Consider the following 21,253-nt stretch of genomic DNA (forward strand, 5'->3'; position numbering starts at 1 on the left):
CACATTAGAGTATAGTATTTGAAAACGAAGAATAGGTGGGACACATATTAAAATATGATGTCTGATAATGTATCGTTCACTCGTCACCAAAGATGCACAGCGATGCACCCCTTTGTAAAAGGGGCACATACACATGCGATGACTGAGATGAAACAAAGTCAGGAACTATCTTGAGGCATATGTAAGACTATGCACGGACGTCTGTGTGCAAAGTTGTGTGTTCTATGTAGAGCATATAAGTGGGTAAGTTTAGAATATAAAAATACTAGGGCTGTGCAAATTAACTTTTAATTAATCGATTAATCTTTAATTTTTTTGACTGATCAAAATCTTTTTGATCGATTAAAATTCTTTTGATTGGTACTCACCTCTCTGCTGGCTTCTGGGCCTTCAGGGAGTTCCGTTGGAGATCCAGTAACGTCACGGACACCGGCGGGGGCTTGCCGTGTCCATCTGAAGGGCTCCTTTGCTGTGCCTTCATATCTACATGACGGCGGGATCCTACTATCTGCCACACGCAAGGGCTGTTACACTTCCCTCTATCACTTCCCTCTATCAACCTGGGATTCTACAACCATCCACTGGGAGTTGTGATAGTTCCCTTCATGGGACATCTACATGCCGACCGACTGATGTTAACCTCTCCTCATCTGGATTCAGCAGTGGTATCGTTGTACACATTTTTATACCAGTATCATACTTAGCTACATGTTTTTATGACTGCTTTTGGTACCGTTTGGTATTACTCGCATCATTTTTACAGTTTATGTAGCTACAGTGATTTTATCTCCAGTGCAATATTTATTTGGTTACCTACTTGAAGACTATAAAAGTTTTAATGCTATTTCCATCGAGTGCTGCCTTTGTGTGTTTTTTGTATCCTGCTATCAATTTTTCCAGTGGTTGGTAGCTGCACTGGGAATCAGCCTGCAAGGAGATCAGCTAAAAGTAGTTGGATCTGTATGTGCGTTATAATTAATCGAAATTAGTCGATTAATCGATTAAAAAAAAAAAAGATTAATCGAACAGAAAAATTTTGATCAGTAACAGCCCTAAAAAATACCTATACATATATAAACATAGACAAAAAAATTATATCCATACATAGATGTATGTATATAAGGCACATATGCCGAGGATTTTAGACATAAGAGAAGAGTGTGTTAGGGAAAGAAACCCATCATATAACGCACAGGGATGTCATACCAAGGCAGTGCCTACTTATTATTGGAGCACTTATGAGGAGGAATGATAACAGCAAAATCAGTAAACAAGGGCTGATAGTAAGGCTGATAAACCAAGGGGACTCGTAAAAAGGACTCGTAAAAAGGACTAAAAAGAGGAGGACTAAAAACGGGCGGAGACTAATAAAAAAGGACCAATAAAATGGGAGCTATTATAAAAGAACCAATGAAACGGAAGATGCATAAAAGATGCTAAAAAAGCTAATAAAGCTGATAAAATGGCCACTAGTGCAAATAAATAGTGTTGCTCACGAATATTCGCATTGCGAATATTCGACTCGAATATAGCATATTCGAGAAATCGCGCTATATTTCGAATTTCGCGGTGAATATTCGCAATTCCGAATATTCGCATTTTTTCAATTTGATTTTTAAAACAGATCACATCCTATCGACGTCTAAAAGCATTGCTGGTATGATTAGAGACCCTGGGCCGAGTAGCTAAGCTGAGGCGATCCTTTTATGTTGCCAAATTGAAAAAAAAAAAATGGCGATTTTTCGCTATTGCGAATGCGAAAATGATTGCGAATTTTCGATAACTGTGGTAGGAGAACTCTGATTGTCTCTGATGCAAAAGGGGGGGCTTTGTGTATGTGTATGTTATGAATATTTGTATGTTTGATATTATTATTTTTTGTAAGAAGGAAAAAATTGCGCATACCTTAAAAAAGGGGAGAATACAGCAGCAACTCAAAAATGTTATACAACATAAATTAATACAAGACAGAAAATGGAGTCGCTCTACAAGAATAAAAAATATGTCTAGTGACAAGACATGTGGGCAAATTATAAAATAAGCAAGCGCAAATAACTTGTGAAATACACAGTGAAACAAATATATAAAGAAATATAGTCCCAATAATAGAAAAATAATCTTTCATAAAAATGTCTTTGATATGTGAAGTGAAAAAAAGTCCAAAGCATGCAGCATGAACGTGTTCAATCTTCAAGGTGTTTGATTGACAAATGGCTGTGACAGATGGATAGAGTAAAGAATCACCACCAATGCAAAACACTTTTTATTTTGTATTGTAAAATATCACGAATATTCTGAGCCAATCAGAGTGCTCCTTCCGCATTTGCCGAATATTCACAATTATTTTGTATTGTAAAATATCAAGAATATTCTGAGCCAATCAGAGTGCTCCTTCTGCATTTGCCGAATATTCGCAATTATTTTGTATTGTAAAATATCAAGAATATTCTGAGCCAATCAGAGTGCTCCTTCCGCATTTGCCGAATATTCACAATTATTTTGTATTGTAAAATATCACGAATATTCTGAGCCAATCAGAGTGCTCCTACAGCATTTGTCGAAATTGCGCAATAAATATCGCATTCGCATGTTGCGATATTTCGATAAAATATCACGAATATTCTGAGCCAATCAGAGTGCTCCTACAGCATTTGTCGAAATTGCGCAATAAATATCGCATTCGCATGTTGCGATATTTCGATAAAATATCACGAATATTCTGAGCCAATCAGAGTGCTCCTACCGCAGTTATCAAAAAATCGCAATTATTTTCGCATTCGCAATAGCGAAAAATCGCAATCATTTAATTTCGATAAAATATCACGAATATTCGAATTTAGCGAATATATCTCGAATATTTGAATATATATTCGAGATATATCGCGAAATCGAATATGGCGTATTCTGCTCAACACTACAAATAAAAGGGTGAGACTTGTACTGTATGTGATAAACAAGCGTGCCATAGCAGCTACGCCTTAAAATCAAAAACCACTAATAAAACAGTTAATATCAAGATCTACATTTAACCCTTTCGGCACCAGTGTGCCGGCCAGATATATCCATTCCGTTTCTCTTTTGGAAAGTTCTCTTATATGATTGCATCCTCTCCAGGTGGCTTCTACATGTTCAACACCCCAAAACTTAAGGCCGGCAGGATTGCTGTCGTGGTACAGTTTAAAATGCAAAGAGACATTGTGGTCCTTGTACCCCAGTTTGATGTTGGCCACATGCTCGGCGATTCTAATTCTGAGTGCGACCTATGTACATCAGTTTGCAGGGGCATTGTAGCATATATACAACGTGTGTGGTGTTACATGTAATGAAGGATTTCACCTTAAACTGTATTAAACCCACCTGCCAGACCAATAGTTAACGGCATAGGATCTGTGACATCCCGTCTAGGCCAATTTCTGGACCATTACCTCCAAAAAAGTGTTACATATGCCTCAAGATAGTTCCTGACTTTGTTTCATCTCAGTCATCGCATGTGTATGTGCCCCTTTTACAAAGGGGTGCATCGCTGTGCATCTTTGGTGACGAGTGAACGATACATTATCAGACATCATATTTTAATATGTGTCCCACCTATTCTTCATTTTCAAATACTATACTCTAATGTGGACTTTCTTATCTAATGATTAAAATATTTGCTATATCTATCACATAGAGCTACATTGTCTGGAAACGTAGCTAAGATATGCCCACAACGTCCGTGATTGGGTGATATACCGCCGTAGTATAAAACATACCTTTTCCTTTAAGTATCTGTCTGACTGTCATTTTATATATAAAAAAACTTTTTTTATTTATTATCGCTTGCAGAGATCGTTTACAAATGATCACTTTGCCCATTGTGGCCAGGCGTTTTGTGTATAGACCCCGGTCCATGACCATATTAAAATGCAGTAGTTGTTTATTTCCTGGTGTTCCACCTTCCCCTTTATTAAACTCCACACAACAAGGCTGAAGTCGGCCTGTCCATCCGGTCAGCATTAGCACCAATCAGGACCGGGGGGCGGGCAGTACTCATCCAATAGCCTGCCGTTGACGGAGTACAAAGGGAGAGTGACTGCGCTGTGTAGCCACGCCCTCTGTCGAAGTCGGAAGTGACGAAACGCGTCAGGCCGTGGCTACAGCGACGCTACACCCGGATACTGCTTTGCGTTCCACCACGCTCCACCAACCACAATCCGGATCCTGCTACAGCTGATATCACACAGCAAGCGCGCGGCCCCTGGAGGATTGGAAAAGCGGTGAACTCATTTCTGTTTATATGTTCATTTGACAGTACTTCATTGTACGGGCATTCACCATTGGTTACTTACTCACTTATACCAGGTTGATTTATTTATAGACAATATCGCACTATCATTGGTTTGTGTTATTTTTGTTTTACATGTCACCTGGCTAAGAAGTGTTTTGCCCTACCAATACCTGGAGAACCAGAAGGTGTTTTTTGCAGAGCAATTTTTCTTTGCTGTGGTAAGCTTGCACCCTTTGAGGGGGAGTTCTCTTCCACATATAGGGGAGCTGTTAGGTGCACGTGCACTCTAGGTCTGAACATATTTACTTTAATAGCAGCTGGTAACGTCACCGGGACTTGCGCACTGCCCCCCCCAATGGACGACATACCGTCTATTGAGAGAGCTGTGCCATGGCTGTGATTTAACCACTTAAGACCCGGACCTTTAGGCAGCTAAAGGACCTGGCCAGTTTTTGCGATTCGGCACTGCGTCGCTTTAACTGACAATTGCGCGGTCGTGCAACGTGGCTCCCAAACAAAATTGGCGTCCTTTTTTTCCCACAAATAGAGCTTTCTTTTGGTGGTATTTGATCACCTCTGCGATTTTTTTATTTTTTGTGACAATTTTGAAAAAATGCAATATTTTTTACTTCTTGCTATAATAAATATCCCCCAAAAATATATATAAAAACTTTTTTTTCCTCAGTTTAGGCTGATACGTATTCTTCTACCTATTTTTGGTAAAAAAAATCGCAATAAGCGTTTATCGATTGGTTTGCACAAAATGTATAGCGTTTACAAAATAGGGGATAGTTTTATTGCATTTTTATTATTATTTTTTTTTACTACTAATGGCGGCGATCAGCGATTTTTTTCATGACTGCGACATTATGGTGGTCACTTCGGACAATATTGAAACATTTTTGGGACCATTGTCATTTTCACAGCAAAAAATGCATTAAAAATGCATTGTTTACTGTGAAAATGACAATTGCAGTTTGGGAGTTAACCACAAGGGGGTGTTGAAGGGGTTAAGTGTGACCTCATATGTGTTTCTAACTGTAGGGGGGTGTGGCTGTAGGTGTGATGTCATTGATTGGGTTTCCCTATATCAGGGAACACACGATCAATGACGGCGCCACAGTGAAGAATGGAGAAGCTGTGTTTACACACAGCTCTCCCTGTTCTTCAGCTCTGGGGACCTATCACGGGACTCCAGCGGCGATCCGGTCCGCTGGTCCCGTGGTCACGGAGCTTCGGACCGGATCGCGTGCACGCGCTGGCGGCGCGCAACCCCACGGCTGGGCTTAAAGGGCCACGTACAGGTACGTAGATGTGCCCAGCCGTGCCATTCTGCTGACGTAAATCGCCGTGAAGGGGTCCTTAAGTGGTTAAACGACCAGAATCCATGAACCTGAAAGGTAGACCGTGTAAAGATAGAAGCCCTGTCAGCGTTGAAAGTGTGCCGCTAGAAGGCTTTGTTTTAACATTATGCTCTGGGGATTTCTTTTTGTTTTTTATTTGCAGTTAACTACTGCTGTAAGCTTCATTGTGATAAACTACATTTGAGAAACCTTGAAAACTAAGTAACTTTTATATAGAATGCTTTTTAAAGCTTAACCCTATGCTCAAATTGTGTAGCCCTTTTAAAAATGTAAATTTCATACCTAATCAATTTTATCTTATTATTGCATCCAGTGCTACAGGTATTGAGAATTAATTACACAAATAATGCATAAGGGCTCTAAAGCCCTAGTTTTCTGTGTGCAAGTCCAGTGGTGCTATTTCTCCTGCCCCAGGCCACTGGTCACTGTCGTCACTGTAGTTTTTCATGTATGTAATGGCTTTGTTTATTTCAGAGCCTCCATCAAGGAGAACAGTGAGCAGCACAGCAGTGTCATTACTAAATCTCACTCCAAATCTCCTGAGACTAGCAGTCAGAAGCAGCAGTACCTTAGATCTCAACTCATATATATATATATATATATATATATACATATATATATATATATATATATATATATATTGTAATGTTGGGGGTTGTTAGCTTAAGTGTAGCACCCACTAGCGAGAACAGTCCCACACAAATGTTTGCTTTTGAGGGCTTGTTGACTCACTTTTATTAAAGAAAATCAAACAAAGTTCCAGAGATGAAAGCAAAAGTGGTTTCCCTCGCAGAGGCTTTCACCATCAATATTAAATGATAGTATGTTCAGCCCCCTGGCTCACACATGCAAAAGTGCAAATGAAAATACTGAGCCACCTGGCTCTCTTCAGCAGCAGCACCACTGCTCAGGCTCCCACATGGAGCCCTCCAGACTCCTGTCAGCAACCTCAGACGCAGGTCTCTGGGTTTTTAAGGTGCAGCCTGCACTCCCCAGCTTCTCTAGCTACTCCAGTGCACACCTGCACACTCTGAGTTCTCCCTTGCAAGCCTGGACTCCTTGGGAAGGTGGAGCCCAGAACCATGGTCAGGTGTCTACAAATAGACCAGCGCACACCTGACCAGTCAGTGTGCTGTTAAATCTCAAAATCTGGACCCAGGACTCGGCATTTCATCCCACCCAGATCTCTACGAAATCCCTGGGCTCCAGGTCTCAAAGTGGACTTTATTAAATAATGAGGAAACTGAAACGCCAGGTTCCTCTGTACATTATAAGCTCTCTGGAGCCCCTCAACCCGTCCAGTTAAGAATTCTGGGTCACTACACTTTTGGGGTACCACACTACCACTATAATAATATATATATATATATATATATATATATATAATACTGTTGACAGAGAGTTGCCTAGGCATGCACACTTAAACCTCCTGTGTATGTGGGTCTATCTGACAGAAGACAGCCAACTACCGATCAGTGCTCTTAGCCAATGACAGAGATCGCTGATTGGAGTGTTCTGGCAGGGGGCCGTCCCCCTGAAAAAAACTGTTAGTGTGTACCCGGATTTACCAGGAAGTGCACTGCTCTTTTTCAGAAGGAATTCAAAAGAACAAGTAGATTTATCAGTGTACTGGGTAGGCACAATTAACATTTATTAAAGCGATAGTAAACCGATTAAAAATAGATAAATAAATAGGCACCGGGCAGTTTAGGTCATAATGTGCTAGTATGGATCACTTCGATACTCACCCGGTCTTCCGGGTTTGCGGGCTTCAGCGATATGAACACCCGATTCGGTGAAGACATTACTCCTGCGCATGAGGGAGTCACTGTTTATGGAGTGTCTCTCATGACAACGTCTGCATTTAAAGAAAATATCTCCTAGGCGGTATATGTTTAGGAGATATTTACGGAACCTATAGGTAAACCTTATTATAGGCTAATATATAGATAGAAAATCATACATGGGAGTTGACTCCCACTTTAATGTTTCCTATAACAGACCAAATGTTCACTTTTTGAGTTTAGTTCCACTTTAAGTAAACATGTGTTTGACATAGGCTTTTCTTTTTTTCCAGTCAACCCAATTTATGTGAAGATATCTTCAAACAAGCCTATAAGGAAAGAGAGAGCAGCTTACTTGTCTGCACCAGCGCCTCGGGCGCGCACATAGAAAATTCTGTGCGTGCCGGGTCTTTGAGACCCGGCGCTACACAGATCACGGTAACTGACCGGCAACGGCGGTCTTTTACCATGTGATCGCGCCGTCCAATGACGGCGCGATCACAGGTAAACAAACCGGCGTCATTTGATGACGCCGGTTCCTCCCTCCTCTCGCTGTACCGATCGGTACAGTGTGAGAGGAGAGCGCGGATGGCAGCAGCAGTGTGGGATGGATCTGTGACTATTGCAGTCACAGATCCATCCATCCCTGCTCAGCCATCCCTGCATTAACCCCTGCAATACTCTGCCTTCCCTGTGCAATACTCTGCATTAACCCCCTGCAATACTCTTCCTTCCCTGTGCAATACTCTGCATTAACCCCCTGAGATACTCTTCCTTCCCTGTGCAATACTCTGCATTAACCCCTGCAATACTCTGCCTTCCCTGCGCAATACTCTGCAATGCTCTGCCTTCCCTGCGCAATTACTCTGCAATACCCCCTGCGCAATACTCTGCAATACCCCCGCGCAATACTTTGCAAAACCCCCGCGCAATACTCTGCAAAACACCCGCGCAATACTCTGCAAAACACCCGCGCAATACTCTGCAAAACACCCGCGCAATACTCTGCAAAACCCCCGCGCAATACTCTGCAAAACCCCCGCGCAATACTCTGCAAAACCCCCGCGCAATACTCTGCAATACCCCCGCGCAATACTCTGCAATACCCCCGCGCAATACTCTGCAATACCCCCGCGCAATACTCTGCAATACCCCCGCTCAATACACTGCAATACCCCCGCACCAATACTCTGCAATACCCCCGCGCAATACTCTGCAATACCCCCGCGCAATACTCTGCAGTACCCCTTGCGCAATACTCTGCAGTACCCCCGCGCAATACTCTGCAATACCCCCGCGCAATACTCTGCAATACCCCCGCGCAATACTCTGCAATACCTCCGCGCAATACTCTGCAATACCCCCGCGCAATACTCTGCAGTACCCCCTGCCAGTACTCTGCAGTACCCCTTGCGCAATACTCTGCAGTACCCCCGCACAATACTCTGCAATACCCCCGTGCAATACTCTGCAATACCCCCGCACAATACTCTGCAATACCCCCCGCACAATACTCTGCAATACCCCACGCACAATACTCTGCAATACCCCCCGCACAATACTCTGCAATACCCCCCACACCATACTCTGCAATACCCCCCACACAATACTCTGCAATACCCCCCACACAATACTCTGCAATACCCCCCACACAATACTCTGCAATACCCCCCACACAATACTCTGCAATACCCCCGCACCAATACTCTGCAATACCTCCGCACCAATACTCTGCAATACCCCCGCACCATACTCTGCAATACCCCCGCACCAATACTCTGCAATACCCCAACACCAATACTCTGCAATACCCCAACACCAATACTTTGCAATACCCCGGCCAATACTTTGCAATACCCAGAAAATACTCTGGGGAAAAAAATGTGTTTTAACCACTTCCCGCCCACGTCATATGAGGTCCTTGACTTTGTGCAGGGATATCTAAATGATGCCTGCAGCTACAGGCATCATTCAGATATCATTTTTTTCAGCCGGCGATTCTCTACACCATAAGAATGATCATGGCGGCTGTTCCGCCTCTTGATCGTTCTTACGGGAGGCAAAAAGGGACGTCCCCACTCCCTTCGCCCTCCGGTGCTTCTTCTGACTCACCGCTGCGATCGAAGCCAGGATCGTTTTTTTTCTTGTTTTTTTTCAGGCTTCCCAGCCTAGAGGTGAGATGTGGGGTCTTATTGACCCCATATCTCACTGTAAAGAGGACCTGTCATGCTATATTCCTATTACAAGGGATGTTTCCATTCCTTGTAATTGGAATAAAAGTGATCAAAACATTTATTTTTGGGGAAAAACGTGTCAAACTAAAATAAATTAAGTAAAATGAACAATAAAAATAAAAAAAAAATATTTAAAGCGCCCCTGTTCCCGCGTGCTCGTATACAGAAGCGAATGTGTACGTAAGTCCCGCCCACATATGAAAACGGTGTTCAAACCACACATGTGGGGTATCGCTGCGAACGTTAGAGCGAGAGCAATCATTTTGGCCCCAGACCTCCTCTGTAACTAAAAACATGTAACCAGTAAAAACATTTAAAATGTCACCTATGGGGATTTTTAAGTAGCGAAGTTTGGCGCCATTCCACAAGCGTGTGCAATATTGAAGGGTGACATGTTGGGTATCTATTTACTCGGCGTAACTTCGTCTTTCATATTATGCAAAAACATTGGGCTAACTTTAATGTTTTTTTTTTAAAAAGCACAAAACTGTTTTATTTCCCAAAAAAATGCGTTCGAAAAATTGCTGTGCAAATACCATGCGCGATAAAAAGTTGCAACGACCGCCATTGTATTCTCTAGGGTCTTTGCTAAAAAAGCATATATAATGTTTTGGGGTTCTATGTAATTTTCTAGCAAATAAATGATGATTTTTACATGTAGGAGAGGAATGTCAGAATTGGTCTGGGTGTTCCAGAACGCCTGATGGTGCTCCCTGCATGTCGGGCCTCTGTATGTGGCCACGCTGTGTAAAAGTCTCACACATGTGGTATCGCCATACTCGGGAGGAATAGCAGAATGTGTTTTGGGGTGTAATTTGTGGTATGCATATGCTGTGTGTGAGAAATAACCTGCTAATATGAAACTTTTGTGGAAAAAAAAAAAAAAAAAACCTTGATTTTGCAAAGAATTGTGGGAAAAAATGACAACTTCAAAAAACTCACCATGCCTCTTTCTAAATACCTTGGAATGTCTTCTTTCCAAAAATGGGTCATTTAGGGGGTATTTGTACTTTTCTGGCATGTTAGGGTCTCAAGAAATGAGAGAGGCTGTCAGTACATCAGATGTGATCAAATTGATCAATTTTCAGTAATTGGTACCATAGCTTGTAGACCCTATAACTTTCACCCAGACTAAATAATATCCAATTTTTTTTTTTTTTACCAAAGATATGTAGCAGTATACATTTTAGGCCAAATTTATGAAGAAAAATTAATTTTTTGCAAAATCTTATAATAGAAATGAAGAAAAATTCATTTTTTTACAAAATTTTCGTTCTTTTTTCATTTATAGCGAAAAAAATAAAAACCGCAGAGGTGATCAAATACCACCAAAAGAAAGCTCTATTTGTGGGAAAAAAAGGACAAAAATTTCATTTGGTTACAGTGTTGTATGACTGAGTTATTGTCATTCAAAATGTGAGAGCACCGAAAGCTGAAAATTGGTCTGGTTATTAAGTGGGTTTAAGTGCCCAGTTGTCAAGTGGTTAATATAGGAGTATTACACCGTAATATGCCACCTGGTGCAATACTTATTACTGAAATTCAGGCTGGGTTTGTATGCCTTTCCTGTGTGATGCGTATAAATCATTGTAAATGTTTCCATTTTTCATTTTTCCATGTGTTGTGTTGCAGTTGCTACAATTTAAATAAGACTATAAGTCTTATTTGAGATGATATTTTTGCACATCTGAACTTTTTGCTAGAAATATTTATGCTTTTCTATCACAATTACTGTACATTTGTAAAAAAAGACAATTGACTGAATTGTTTGTACAGTTTTGTATATGTAATTCTCTGATATACTGTATAAGCATATTTAGCTTTTTGTGACTTTGGGAACACTTTATATGATATTTTTTAGTTTGTTTATTGAATTGGTATCTTTGCTAGTTACATTTGTTTAATTTTCAATGTACACATTTGTTTCATTTGTTGCATCTGTTTAATCTTTAGTGTACACAGCCCCCTTTTTATTTTATTAATCCACCCAGACTGGTATCTGTATTATGGATATATGCACATTCACTAGCCATAAAAGTAATTGGACATACATTGATCACCTAAATGTTGTGTTTCATGCTGTTAATTAGGTAAACAAATATCACAAACAAATTTACAGCATCCATAGCACCTAGTTTCTCCTTATTTAAAGATAAAACTACATCACCTTTAAGACCCTTGCCATACAATAGTTTAACATGTCAGTTTTGATACCCTGCACAGGGTTGGTGTTTTGATTGAGTGCTCTGTGATTATTTTTTAATTATCCCCTGAAACATAGACTAAATGCTGACAGGTATCAGAATAATATGGCCCTGTGTATCTAGCTTGACTTTCCACTAGGGTAACATCAGCCTGGTGTTAACACACAGCTATCAAAACACCCTGTTAAGTAAAATCCTGTGGATTATTTTGTTCCAGGTGTATAATTGCATTCAGGTCAGCCAGAGGAGGTTCTACTATGGGGTAGATTCAGAGAGAAGATATGACTGCGTATTTCCAGATACGCCATCGTATCTCTGAATGTGCGGGGTCGTATCTATGCGCCTGATTCATAGAATCAGTTACGCATAGATTTCCCTAAGATCCGACCGGCGTAATTGTCTTACACTGTCGTATCTTAGGCTGCATATTTACGCTGGCCACTAGGTGGCACTTCCGTATATTTACGCGAGGAATATGCAAATGAGCTAGATACGCCGATTCCGAAACGTACGTCCGACGGCGCATTTTTTTACATTGTTTACGTTAGGCTTTTTTCGGCGTATAGTTACCCCTGCTATATGAGACGTATCCTATGTTAAGTATGGCCGCCGTTCCCACGTCGAGTTTTGAAAATTTTACGTCGTTTGCGTAAGTCGTTCGCGAATAGGGCTGGACGTTCATAAAAAACGTCAAATACGCGGGGTCACAGTTAATATACATAAAACACGCCCACATAATCCACATTTGAATTAGGCGGGTTTACTGCCGACACAGATACGTTATGCCGCCATAACTAAGGGCGCAAGTTGTTTCTGAATACAGAACTTGCGCCCTAAATTACGGCGGCGTAACGTATCTGAGATACGTTACGCCGGGCGGATAGATAGACCATTCTATCTGAATCTAGCCCTATGTCTTTTGTCCTCATCAAGCTTATCTCTCAATAACCTAAGTTAGGCCTTCTTTCAAACCTACTCAGACCTTGAGCGCCGAGTTACAAAGATTCAGAACTTATCACTAACACTTCATCTTCAAAAGTACTATACACAAAGACCCTTCCAGAATGTTAATAATCATATGTATTAGTTTCTGACCCAACCCACTGGAACTAAACGTCTAATGCCGCGTACACACGACCATTTTTCATGTCATGGAAAAAACAATGTTTTTCTCGCCGTAATTCCTCCCAAGCCTGCCTTGCATACAGTGACGTACAACACATACAACGGCACTAGAAAGGGGAAGTTCCATTCGAATGGTGCTACCCTTTAGGCTGATTATGGTAATTTCCCGTCTCATAACTTGCTTCTGAGCATACGCGTTTTTTTCCCATCGTTAAAGCGTACACACAAACCTTTTTCACGACGAGAAAAACGACGAGAAAAAATAGAGCATGTTCTAAAAAAAATGCTCTGGAGCCTACACACGATCAATTAAAAACATGGCATTTTTCTGGCCATGAAAAATGGTCGTGTGTACGTGGCATCAGGGATTGGTCATCCAATATGCAGTATTAACCCACTGAAACACCTCAGACACAGAACTCTGAGATTGTACAGACCTCAAACCAAATACAATATTAATCAGGAATCTGGGAATCACATTCTTACACTTTTATTTAAAAAGAAAAATAAGGTAAAATTAACAGGATTTCCTGCAGCTTTGCCTGAAATTATCTCCTTTGACAGGATGTACATTCTCTACACACAACATGTCAATTCTTTATTTAAAAAAATATATATATATTTATGTACATAATATACAGTGGGGAAAATAATTATTTGATCCCCTGCAGATATATATGAAATTTGGTTTATTACGTTTCTACTGACAATACACTATGGATTACCTTTAAGTTATCTGGCAGTTCTGCTCTTCCTGCATACCCAGGATTCATAGTAATAAATACTGCGCATGATGAGTCCAAACATATTTCAGTACCTTCAAAGACAAAGGTTTTCACTTGCTCAGATATAGCACGCTGAATTGTCTGAATTTGCTGGGCAACTACAGAAAGCACCTAAAGGATGAATAAAGAGATTATTTAGATTACTGTCTTTTCATAGCTACTGCTGAAAATGTTAAAGCCCAATTCAAATCTAACACCTCTTCTTTATAGTTCTGTACCTCCTTACATTATATTTTGTTTTAGTGGTGCTTCTCACCATCCAACTCCAATATGCTAATCTGAGATTAATGAGCATTTCCTGAGAACGAGTAGGTCTGACAGGGTATGTTAGATTATGGAGTATACTGGGCACAATGGTTAAACAGTGCCTATTGGACTACACTGTCATATTTGGATACAAAACAGATGTAATAGGAAAGTTTGATAGCCATTAAAAATGAAGGTAGTTAGTACAATGTTTATATAAACATTGATATATGATATCAGTACATGAAAGATTATGTAGAAGAAACAGATGCTAGATAGTGTAAAACGATTTAAATTCACTGTGTTATACTATTGCATTGCAGGTCAGTGACCAAATCTGAAACCCATAGGGTCAGAGACCATATACTTTGACGTAGTTGACCAGATTAGCCACTTCAATACTGGGCACTTTTACCCCCTTCCTGCCCAGGCCGATTTTCAGCTTTCAGCATTATTGCACTTTGAATGACAACTATACCCAAACAACATTTTTCTAATTTTGTTTACATAAATAGAGCTTTCTTTTGGAGGTATTTAACCACTTCACCCCCGGAAGGATTTGCCCCCTTAATGACCAGGCCATTTTTTGTGATACGCCACTGAGTCACTTTAACTGACAATTGCTTGGTCGTGTGACTTTGTACCTTTGCGTTTTTTATTTTTTGTGCTATAAACAAACAAAGAGTAACAATTTTTGCGCAAAAGTGATAGCATCTACAAAATAGGTGAGAAAGATTTTTGGCATTTATATTATTATAATTCTTTTACTAGTAATTGCGGCGACCTGCGTTTTTTAGTGGGATTGCAACATTGCAGAAAACAGATCGGACACTTTTGTCACTTTTTTGGGACCATTGACACTTATACAGGGATCAGTGCTATAAATAGACACTGGTTTCTGTATAAATGTCACTGGCAGGGAAGGGGTTAACACTAGGGGGTGATCCAGGGGGTTAAATTTGTTTGTTCTAACTGTAGGGGGAATGGGCTTTCTGGTACATGGAAGAGATCACTGTCCCCATCACTGGGAACAGTAGGTCCCTGTCATGTCACCTGTCAGAAGGTGGAATCGCCTTGTTTACAAAGGCAGTACCCCGTTTTGCCTCTGTAATAGGCGATCGTGGGTCCATCGAGTCCGTTCCCACCCGCAGGTACACTAGAGGCGAGCGTGCCTGCCTGAGCCGTGGTACAGCTACGGAGAGACGACCTGCCGCCGTATAATGACGGCGACTGGTTGGCAAGCGGTTAATCATCACTGATTTTTTTTATTTTTGCTAAATAACTTAAAAAAGACAAAAAAATTGGACAAAAAAAAACATTTTTCTTTGTTTCAGTTATAATATTTTGCAAATAAATAATCTTTTTTCATGAATTTAGTCCAAAATGTATTTTGATACATTTCTTTGGTGAAAATATCCCAAATCAGTGTATTGTAGAAAAGTACAGTCCACAAACTATGGTATATATCTGAATATTGATCAATCCTAATGTACTGATGGTCTATCTCATTTATTGAGGCCCAAAATGTCAGGACAGTACAGATATCCCACAAATTACCAATTACCAACACAGAATGTCACTTACTGTCTACACAGCCGTCAGTAGGGGAAGAGGGTGAGTCAGACCCAGACCTCTGCAACACTTTTCCTGCTCTAGAAGAGGGATTTTTACAGTCCTGCTTGGTGGAGTAGTTTAAGATAATGTGGCAGAAAGCACTGAAAAGAACATCTGATCAAATTACAGGGTGTATTTCCCATTAAATCTGTGAACTTGGGCAGTGTATAGCTAGAACAGCAAGTGTATAACCTACAGATGGCTACACAGGGCCATGATTGTGGGTTGGAGACCATCAAAAAAGAAAACTACATTTTCCAATCACAGCGGAAGGACTTTGAAAACAGGTTCAAGAACTCTAATCTACACATTGGCAGTATCCTTGTGTCTATTCAGGACCTCCAATATACTATTATTGCTTTATTTCATGAATTTTCACACTTGATTCTCATTGAGAGACTTGAATTTGTTTGAGTTTGCCGGGCTCTCACCCACCGGAAAAATAAATGGTCCCCCGAGGGATATAATTGAGAAATGACACTATTTTTGCAGCATGTGAGAAAGATGCTTTTACATTTTAAGACTATATATATAAATATAAGTTGTTCACTGGTTTGTATCGCCTTACCATCTCCAAGTTTAGAGCCATGAAGCCCCAAATCCACATCTTGATGCAACATCACATTCCATATAAGTTGAGCATCCCTTTTGCTATCCATTTTTCCTACCAGGGGTCCTGTTATACCCACCACATCCCCAAAGAGCTCCATTCCACCCTACAAGAATTGCAACTGACTTCTACTTCGCCTCCAGAGGGTCAGCACAAAATATCTGCTCCCCAATGAAATTGGATACAGACTCTCTTGATCATGAACAATGAGGTACCCAAAAGCACAGAACACCAACTCTCTCAAACGTGGCTTGAACTGACCCTCTAATACATACGTTTACTACTCTATATCTATTTTGCAGACATTGGTTGTGAACTTACTGTAGGTTTGCCCTATGAAGCCCTATAGGCCCATTCATGGATTTACATCCTCACCGCTGTGTTCTGTATTTAGGTTTGTAATACATTTTTTCTTCTAACTTATGCCCATTCAGTGATATAGATTCCCCCCCCCCCCCCCAAAAAAAAAAAATTCTTCCAGTTAAGCAATACCATTATAGCTAATCTCACAAATGTCGCATGTGGGCAGAGGGGTGTGGGTATTTCTGCATATGGCCAAGCCTCAAGTTAATAGGTTTAACCTACTTATTTTTAGCTTATAATTTTATCTTACATTTCACTTTATGCACGTTTCTTCTCTTCCTCCTTTCTAGAGCATGTATTACATTGTCTCTAACTTTAAAAATAGCAAATGGTTAACTGCTTGGATATCTTGTTCTTTCACATTCACGTCCCTATCACTGGTCCCAGCACCTTTCTTTCCCACCTTCACAGCTAGGATCCACTGCTGTGAACTGGCTATTTTCCCACCTGGGCTATTTTAACATAACCTCTCTACATCAGCGTCAGGTGTCCATAGCAAACAGGGTATGTTTATGATTTTTTTTTTATTATTCTTTTGGTTTAAACTGTGTTCCCTCTGGGGACAGACACTTTACCCCCTACTAGCTTCTACCTCTGGTCTTCACAACTAGGGAAACTCACTACATAGAACTTTACTTGAGTTTGTTATTCACCTACCCATTTGTGCTCTTTGCAATGGAATACCCTACTTCTTTGTAGCTATACCTTTTGAAATGCTCCCATTCTACTTTTTTTTCCTTACCCTGTTCCCCTTCATCCTCACCACCCTAGACCTACCCTTCCTGGGGATGGCCTGCTTATGGTCTCTATTGTAATTGCTGACATTACTTCAGTTTAACCATATCAATATGGTGCCTTTGAATGTACTTACACTTAATTCCAAGAGTTAAACTCTCCCAATGAATAAATCAAGACCTTAAAATCCTGCACCTCAGTTAAAGCTGATAGAGTTGGTCTCCAAGAAATGCATTACACATCTAGTTTTACCCCTAAATTGTTCAGCCAAGGATACCCTAAGCGTTTCACTGTAATTCCACATTTACCCTTCTGCCAGACCTCAAAGACCCAGAGGGATGCCATATAATCTTAACAAGATATTTGCATGATTCAGAGGTTTCGTTAGTCTGGTCTCCAATAATGCACCTAACAAAAATGCAAACCCCTTTTCCTCCTACCTATTCCAGGTAGTAAAATCTCACAAAAATTATGTTGCTACTATGTGGGTATTCTAATCGGGTCTTATACCTTTCCTTAAACATGTCCCCTTTCTCGGTCCCAGATAATCCTTCCAAATTAAAAAAAAAAGTATATTGCCAATATACTATGTATTACTATGTTTTGCATTAAGATAAAACAAAAAAAAAAAAACATAGTAACATTGCCAATATATATATTTTTTTATTTAAATAAGTTACAGATATTGAGATTTAGATTTTGATTAGACTCATACAGATGACACCCCATGGTCCAACTACAGACCCATTTCAATCTCTAATCTAGATAAATAATATGTGGTCCTCCCTGCCTATACCTTGGTTGGGCAGGATCATGGCAGTGAAAATTATTATCCTGCTGATTTTTTTTTAGCTTTTCAGGCTGTTACCCATTGCTGGCTAGGCACATTATTTGAGGATTTTGCAGCACCAAGTGTTGCTATTCATCTGTAAAACTCAGACTTTCCAGAAGCACACTAGAAACTCCTAAGATTCGAGGCAGACTGGGTCTGCCTAATTTTACAAAATACTACTATACAGTGCCTCGAAAAAGTATTCATACCCCTTGAAATTTTCCACATTTAGTCATATTACAACCAATCGTAAATTTATTTTATTGGGATTTTATGTGATAGACCAGGGGTGATGTGGCCCACCACCTCCTGCTCTGGGATGGCAGGTTGGCAAGCCCAGATCGCTGGTCTTGACCCACCAGCCCCAAGCATCAGTGTAAAGAACTGATCCAGAACTAGAGAAAGCTTCTGTTACAGGCATAGTGATACCAAATGTATTCTGCCTGTGACAGAAGTGATACAGGAAGCATCAGCTCTGCTCTCTACTGCAGCCGCATGCTTCTTCTAGTGCTGGCTGGTGAGTCAGGAACCAGCCAGCAGTACCCGCCAGCAATACTCGCCAGCAGCACCAGCCCTGGAGGACAGCCAGCAGCAGCCCATAACCATACATGCCTGAACAGCAGCAGCTAGCGATACCTAGCGGAATCCTGAGGGAAGTGAAGACTGATGTCATTTGAGGTGCAGGTAAAACACAGTGCATCAATATGAAAGCAGCCTTAGGCCCCTTTGACACAATTGGACCCAATCAAACTCTCCATTCTCCTCTATAAAGCAGAAGATTTAAACGGACTTGTGTCAGTTTACAACCGCCTATCTCCAATCTGATCTACTTAAAAAATCAGAAGGGGATCCGTCACCTTCTGTCTGGGTGGATCAGATTGGAGGGCCCATAGAGTAGAGTGGGCTGTGTCTGTGTCCACATATGCAGAGTAGTCACAGACCTGTCCTCTGCCCACTATGGTCATTGTGGCCCGTAACCAGTTACAAAGTTGCTAAAGTGGCCCTCGCTCCTCAAAAGGTTGGGCACCCCTGTGATAGACCAACACAAAGTGGCATTTAATTGTGAAGTGGAAGGAAAATGATAAATGGTGTGCATTTGTATTCAGTCCCCTTTATTCTGATACCCCTAACTAAAATCTAGTGAAACAAATTGCCTTCAGAAGTCACCTAATTAGTAAATAAAGTCCACCTGTGTGTAATTTAATCTCAGTATAAATACAGCTGTACTATAAAGCTCTCAGAGGTTTATTAGAGAACCTTTGTGAACAAACAGCATCATGAAGGCCAAGGAGCACACCAGACAGGTAAGGGGTAACGTTTTGGAAAAGTTTAAAGCAGGGTAAGGTTATAAAAATATCCCAAGCTTTAAACATCACACGGAGCACTGTTCAAACCATCATCTGAAAATGGAAAGAGTATTGCACAACCTACCAAGACTCACCTAAACTGACAGGCCAGGCAAGGAGAACAATAATTAGAGAAGCAGCCAAGAGGCCCATGGTAACGCTGGAGGAGCTGCAGAGATCCACAGCTCAGGTGGGAGAATCTGTTCACAGGACAACTATTAGTCATGCACTCTACAAATCTTTTATGGAAGAGTGTCAAGAAGAAAGCCATGTTGAAAGAAAGCCATAAGTAGTCTTGTTTTCAGTTTGCGAGAAGCCAGGTGGGGGACACTGCAAACATGTGAAAGAAGGTGCTCTGGTCAAATAAGACCAAAATTTAAAATTTTGGCCTAAAAGCAAAACTATGTGTGGCATAAAACTAACACTGCACATTACCCTGAACACACCATCCCCACTGTGAAACATGGTGGCGGCAGCATATTTTGGGGGAATGCTTTTCTTCAGCAGGGACAGGAAAGCTGGTCAGAGGTAACGGGGAAAGATGGATGGAGCCAAATACAGGGCAATCTTAGAAGAAAACCTGGTAAAGTTTTCAAAAGACTTGAGACTGGGGTGGAGGTTCACCTTACAGCAGGACAACAACCATAAACATAATGTCAGAGCTACAATGTATTGCTTTATATCAAAGCATATTCATTTGTTACAATGGCCCAGTCAAAGTCCAGACCAAAATCCAATTGAGAATCTGTGGCAAGACTTGAAAATTACAGATGCTCTCCATCCAATCTGATAGAGCTTGAGCTATTTTGTAAAGAAGAATAGGCAACAATGTCACTCTCTAGATGTGCAAAGCTGATAGAGACATGCTCAAAAAGACTTTCAGCTGTAATTGCAGAAAAAGGTGATTCTACAAAGATAAGCTTAATTTGCACTATGGCCTACAAAATGTGTAGCTACTGACTTTTAATAATCAGACACTCACCTGTCCCACGTTCCAGCAAGGTGGGTGCAGGAAGCCTCACTCCTCTCCCCCTTCTCCTCTCCGCGGCGCCGGCATTCTAGCGGTAGGTGCCCATAAAAACAGAGTACCCACTCCTCCCCCCAAAAAAATTACATGCCAAATGTGGCATGTCAGGGGGTCACCTGCACTTAAAGTGGAAGTTTCATTTTTTGGTGGAACTCCGCTTTAAACACTGCTTTGTTTCTTATATCCGATCCATGATATTGTTATGTGACCATCACACTCCCTCCTATATGTAATTACTTGCTAAGCCTGATTCCAATTCTTTCAGAATTAGTTTTTCAATGAAATTCGACAAATTTGTTAATTAGGAAATAATAAAGTTTATGAAAACCTGTTTAATACATTTTTCCTGAAATTTGAAAATCCGAAATTTGAAAATTTGGATGGAAACTCTAAAATTGGAAAATCCGAAATTTGAAAATTTAGAAGATTCGTAAATTTGAAAATCTGAAAATGAGAAAATGAGAAAATCTGAAAATTATAAAATCCGAAAAATAAGAATGAAAATCCAAAATTCAAAAAAACAAAAATAAGAAAATAAGAAAGAAAATCCAAAAATTTGAAAAACAGAAAATCTGAAAAAAATAACTAATAATAACTATTACACCCCGGTTGAAGTCTTTGCAGATGAAACGCTCAGAGTTAATACGCCAGCCCAAGCCATTCTACATTGCGCTTTTTAATGTTCCATTGAACTTGTTTTTATTCGATTTCCAACAT

At 40.5% G+C, this 21,253-nt stretch overlaps 1 protein-coding gene across 1 annotated transcript in view; it reads right to left on the reverse strand.

The window, feature by feature from the left end:
• Nucleotides 1-21,253, reverse strand: part of LOC120932094 (dynein heavy chain 3, axonemal-like) — a 216,398-nt gene that overhangs the window by 30,053 nt on the left and 165,092 nt on the right. Inside the window, exon 6 of the mRNA XM_040344229.1 lies at nucleotides 13,704-13,874. Coding sequence (XP_040200163.1) covers nucleotides 13,704-13,874 — 171 coding nt within the window. The remainder of the gene's footprint in view (nucleotides 1-13,703; nucleotides 13,875-21,253) is intronic.

Source organism: Rana temporaria, chromosome 3 (assembly GCF_905171775.1).
Source record: "Rana temporaria chromosome 3, aRanTem1.1, whole genome shotgun sequence".
Lineage (NCBI taxonomy): Eukaryota > Metazoa > Chordata > Amphibia > Anura > Ranidae > Rana > Rana temporaria.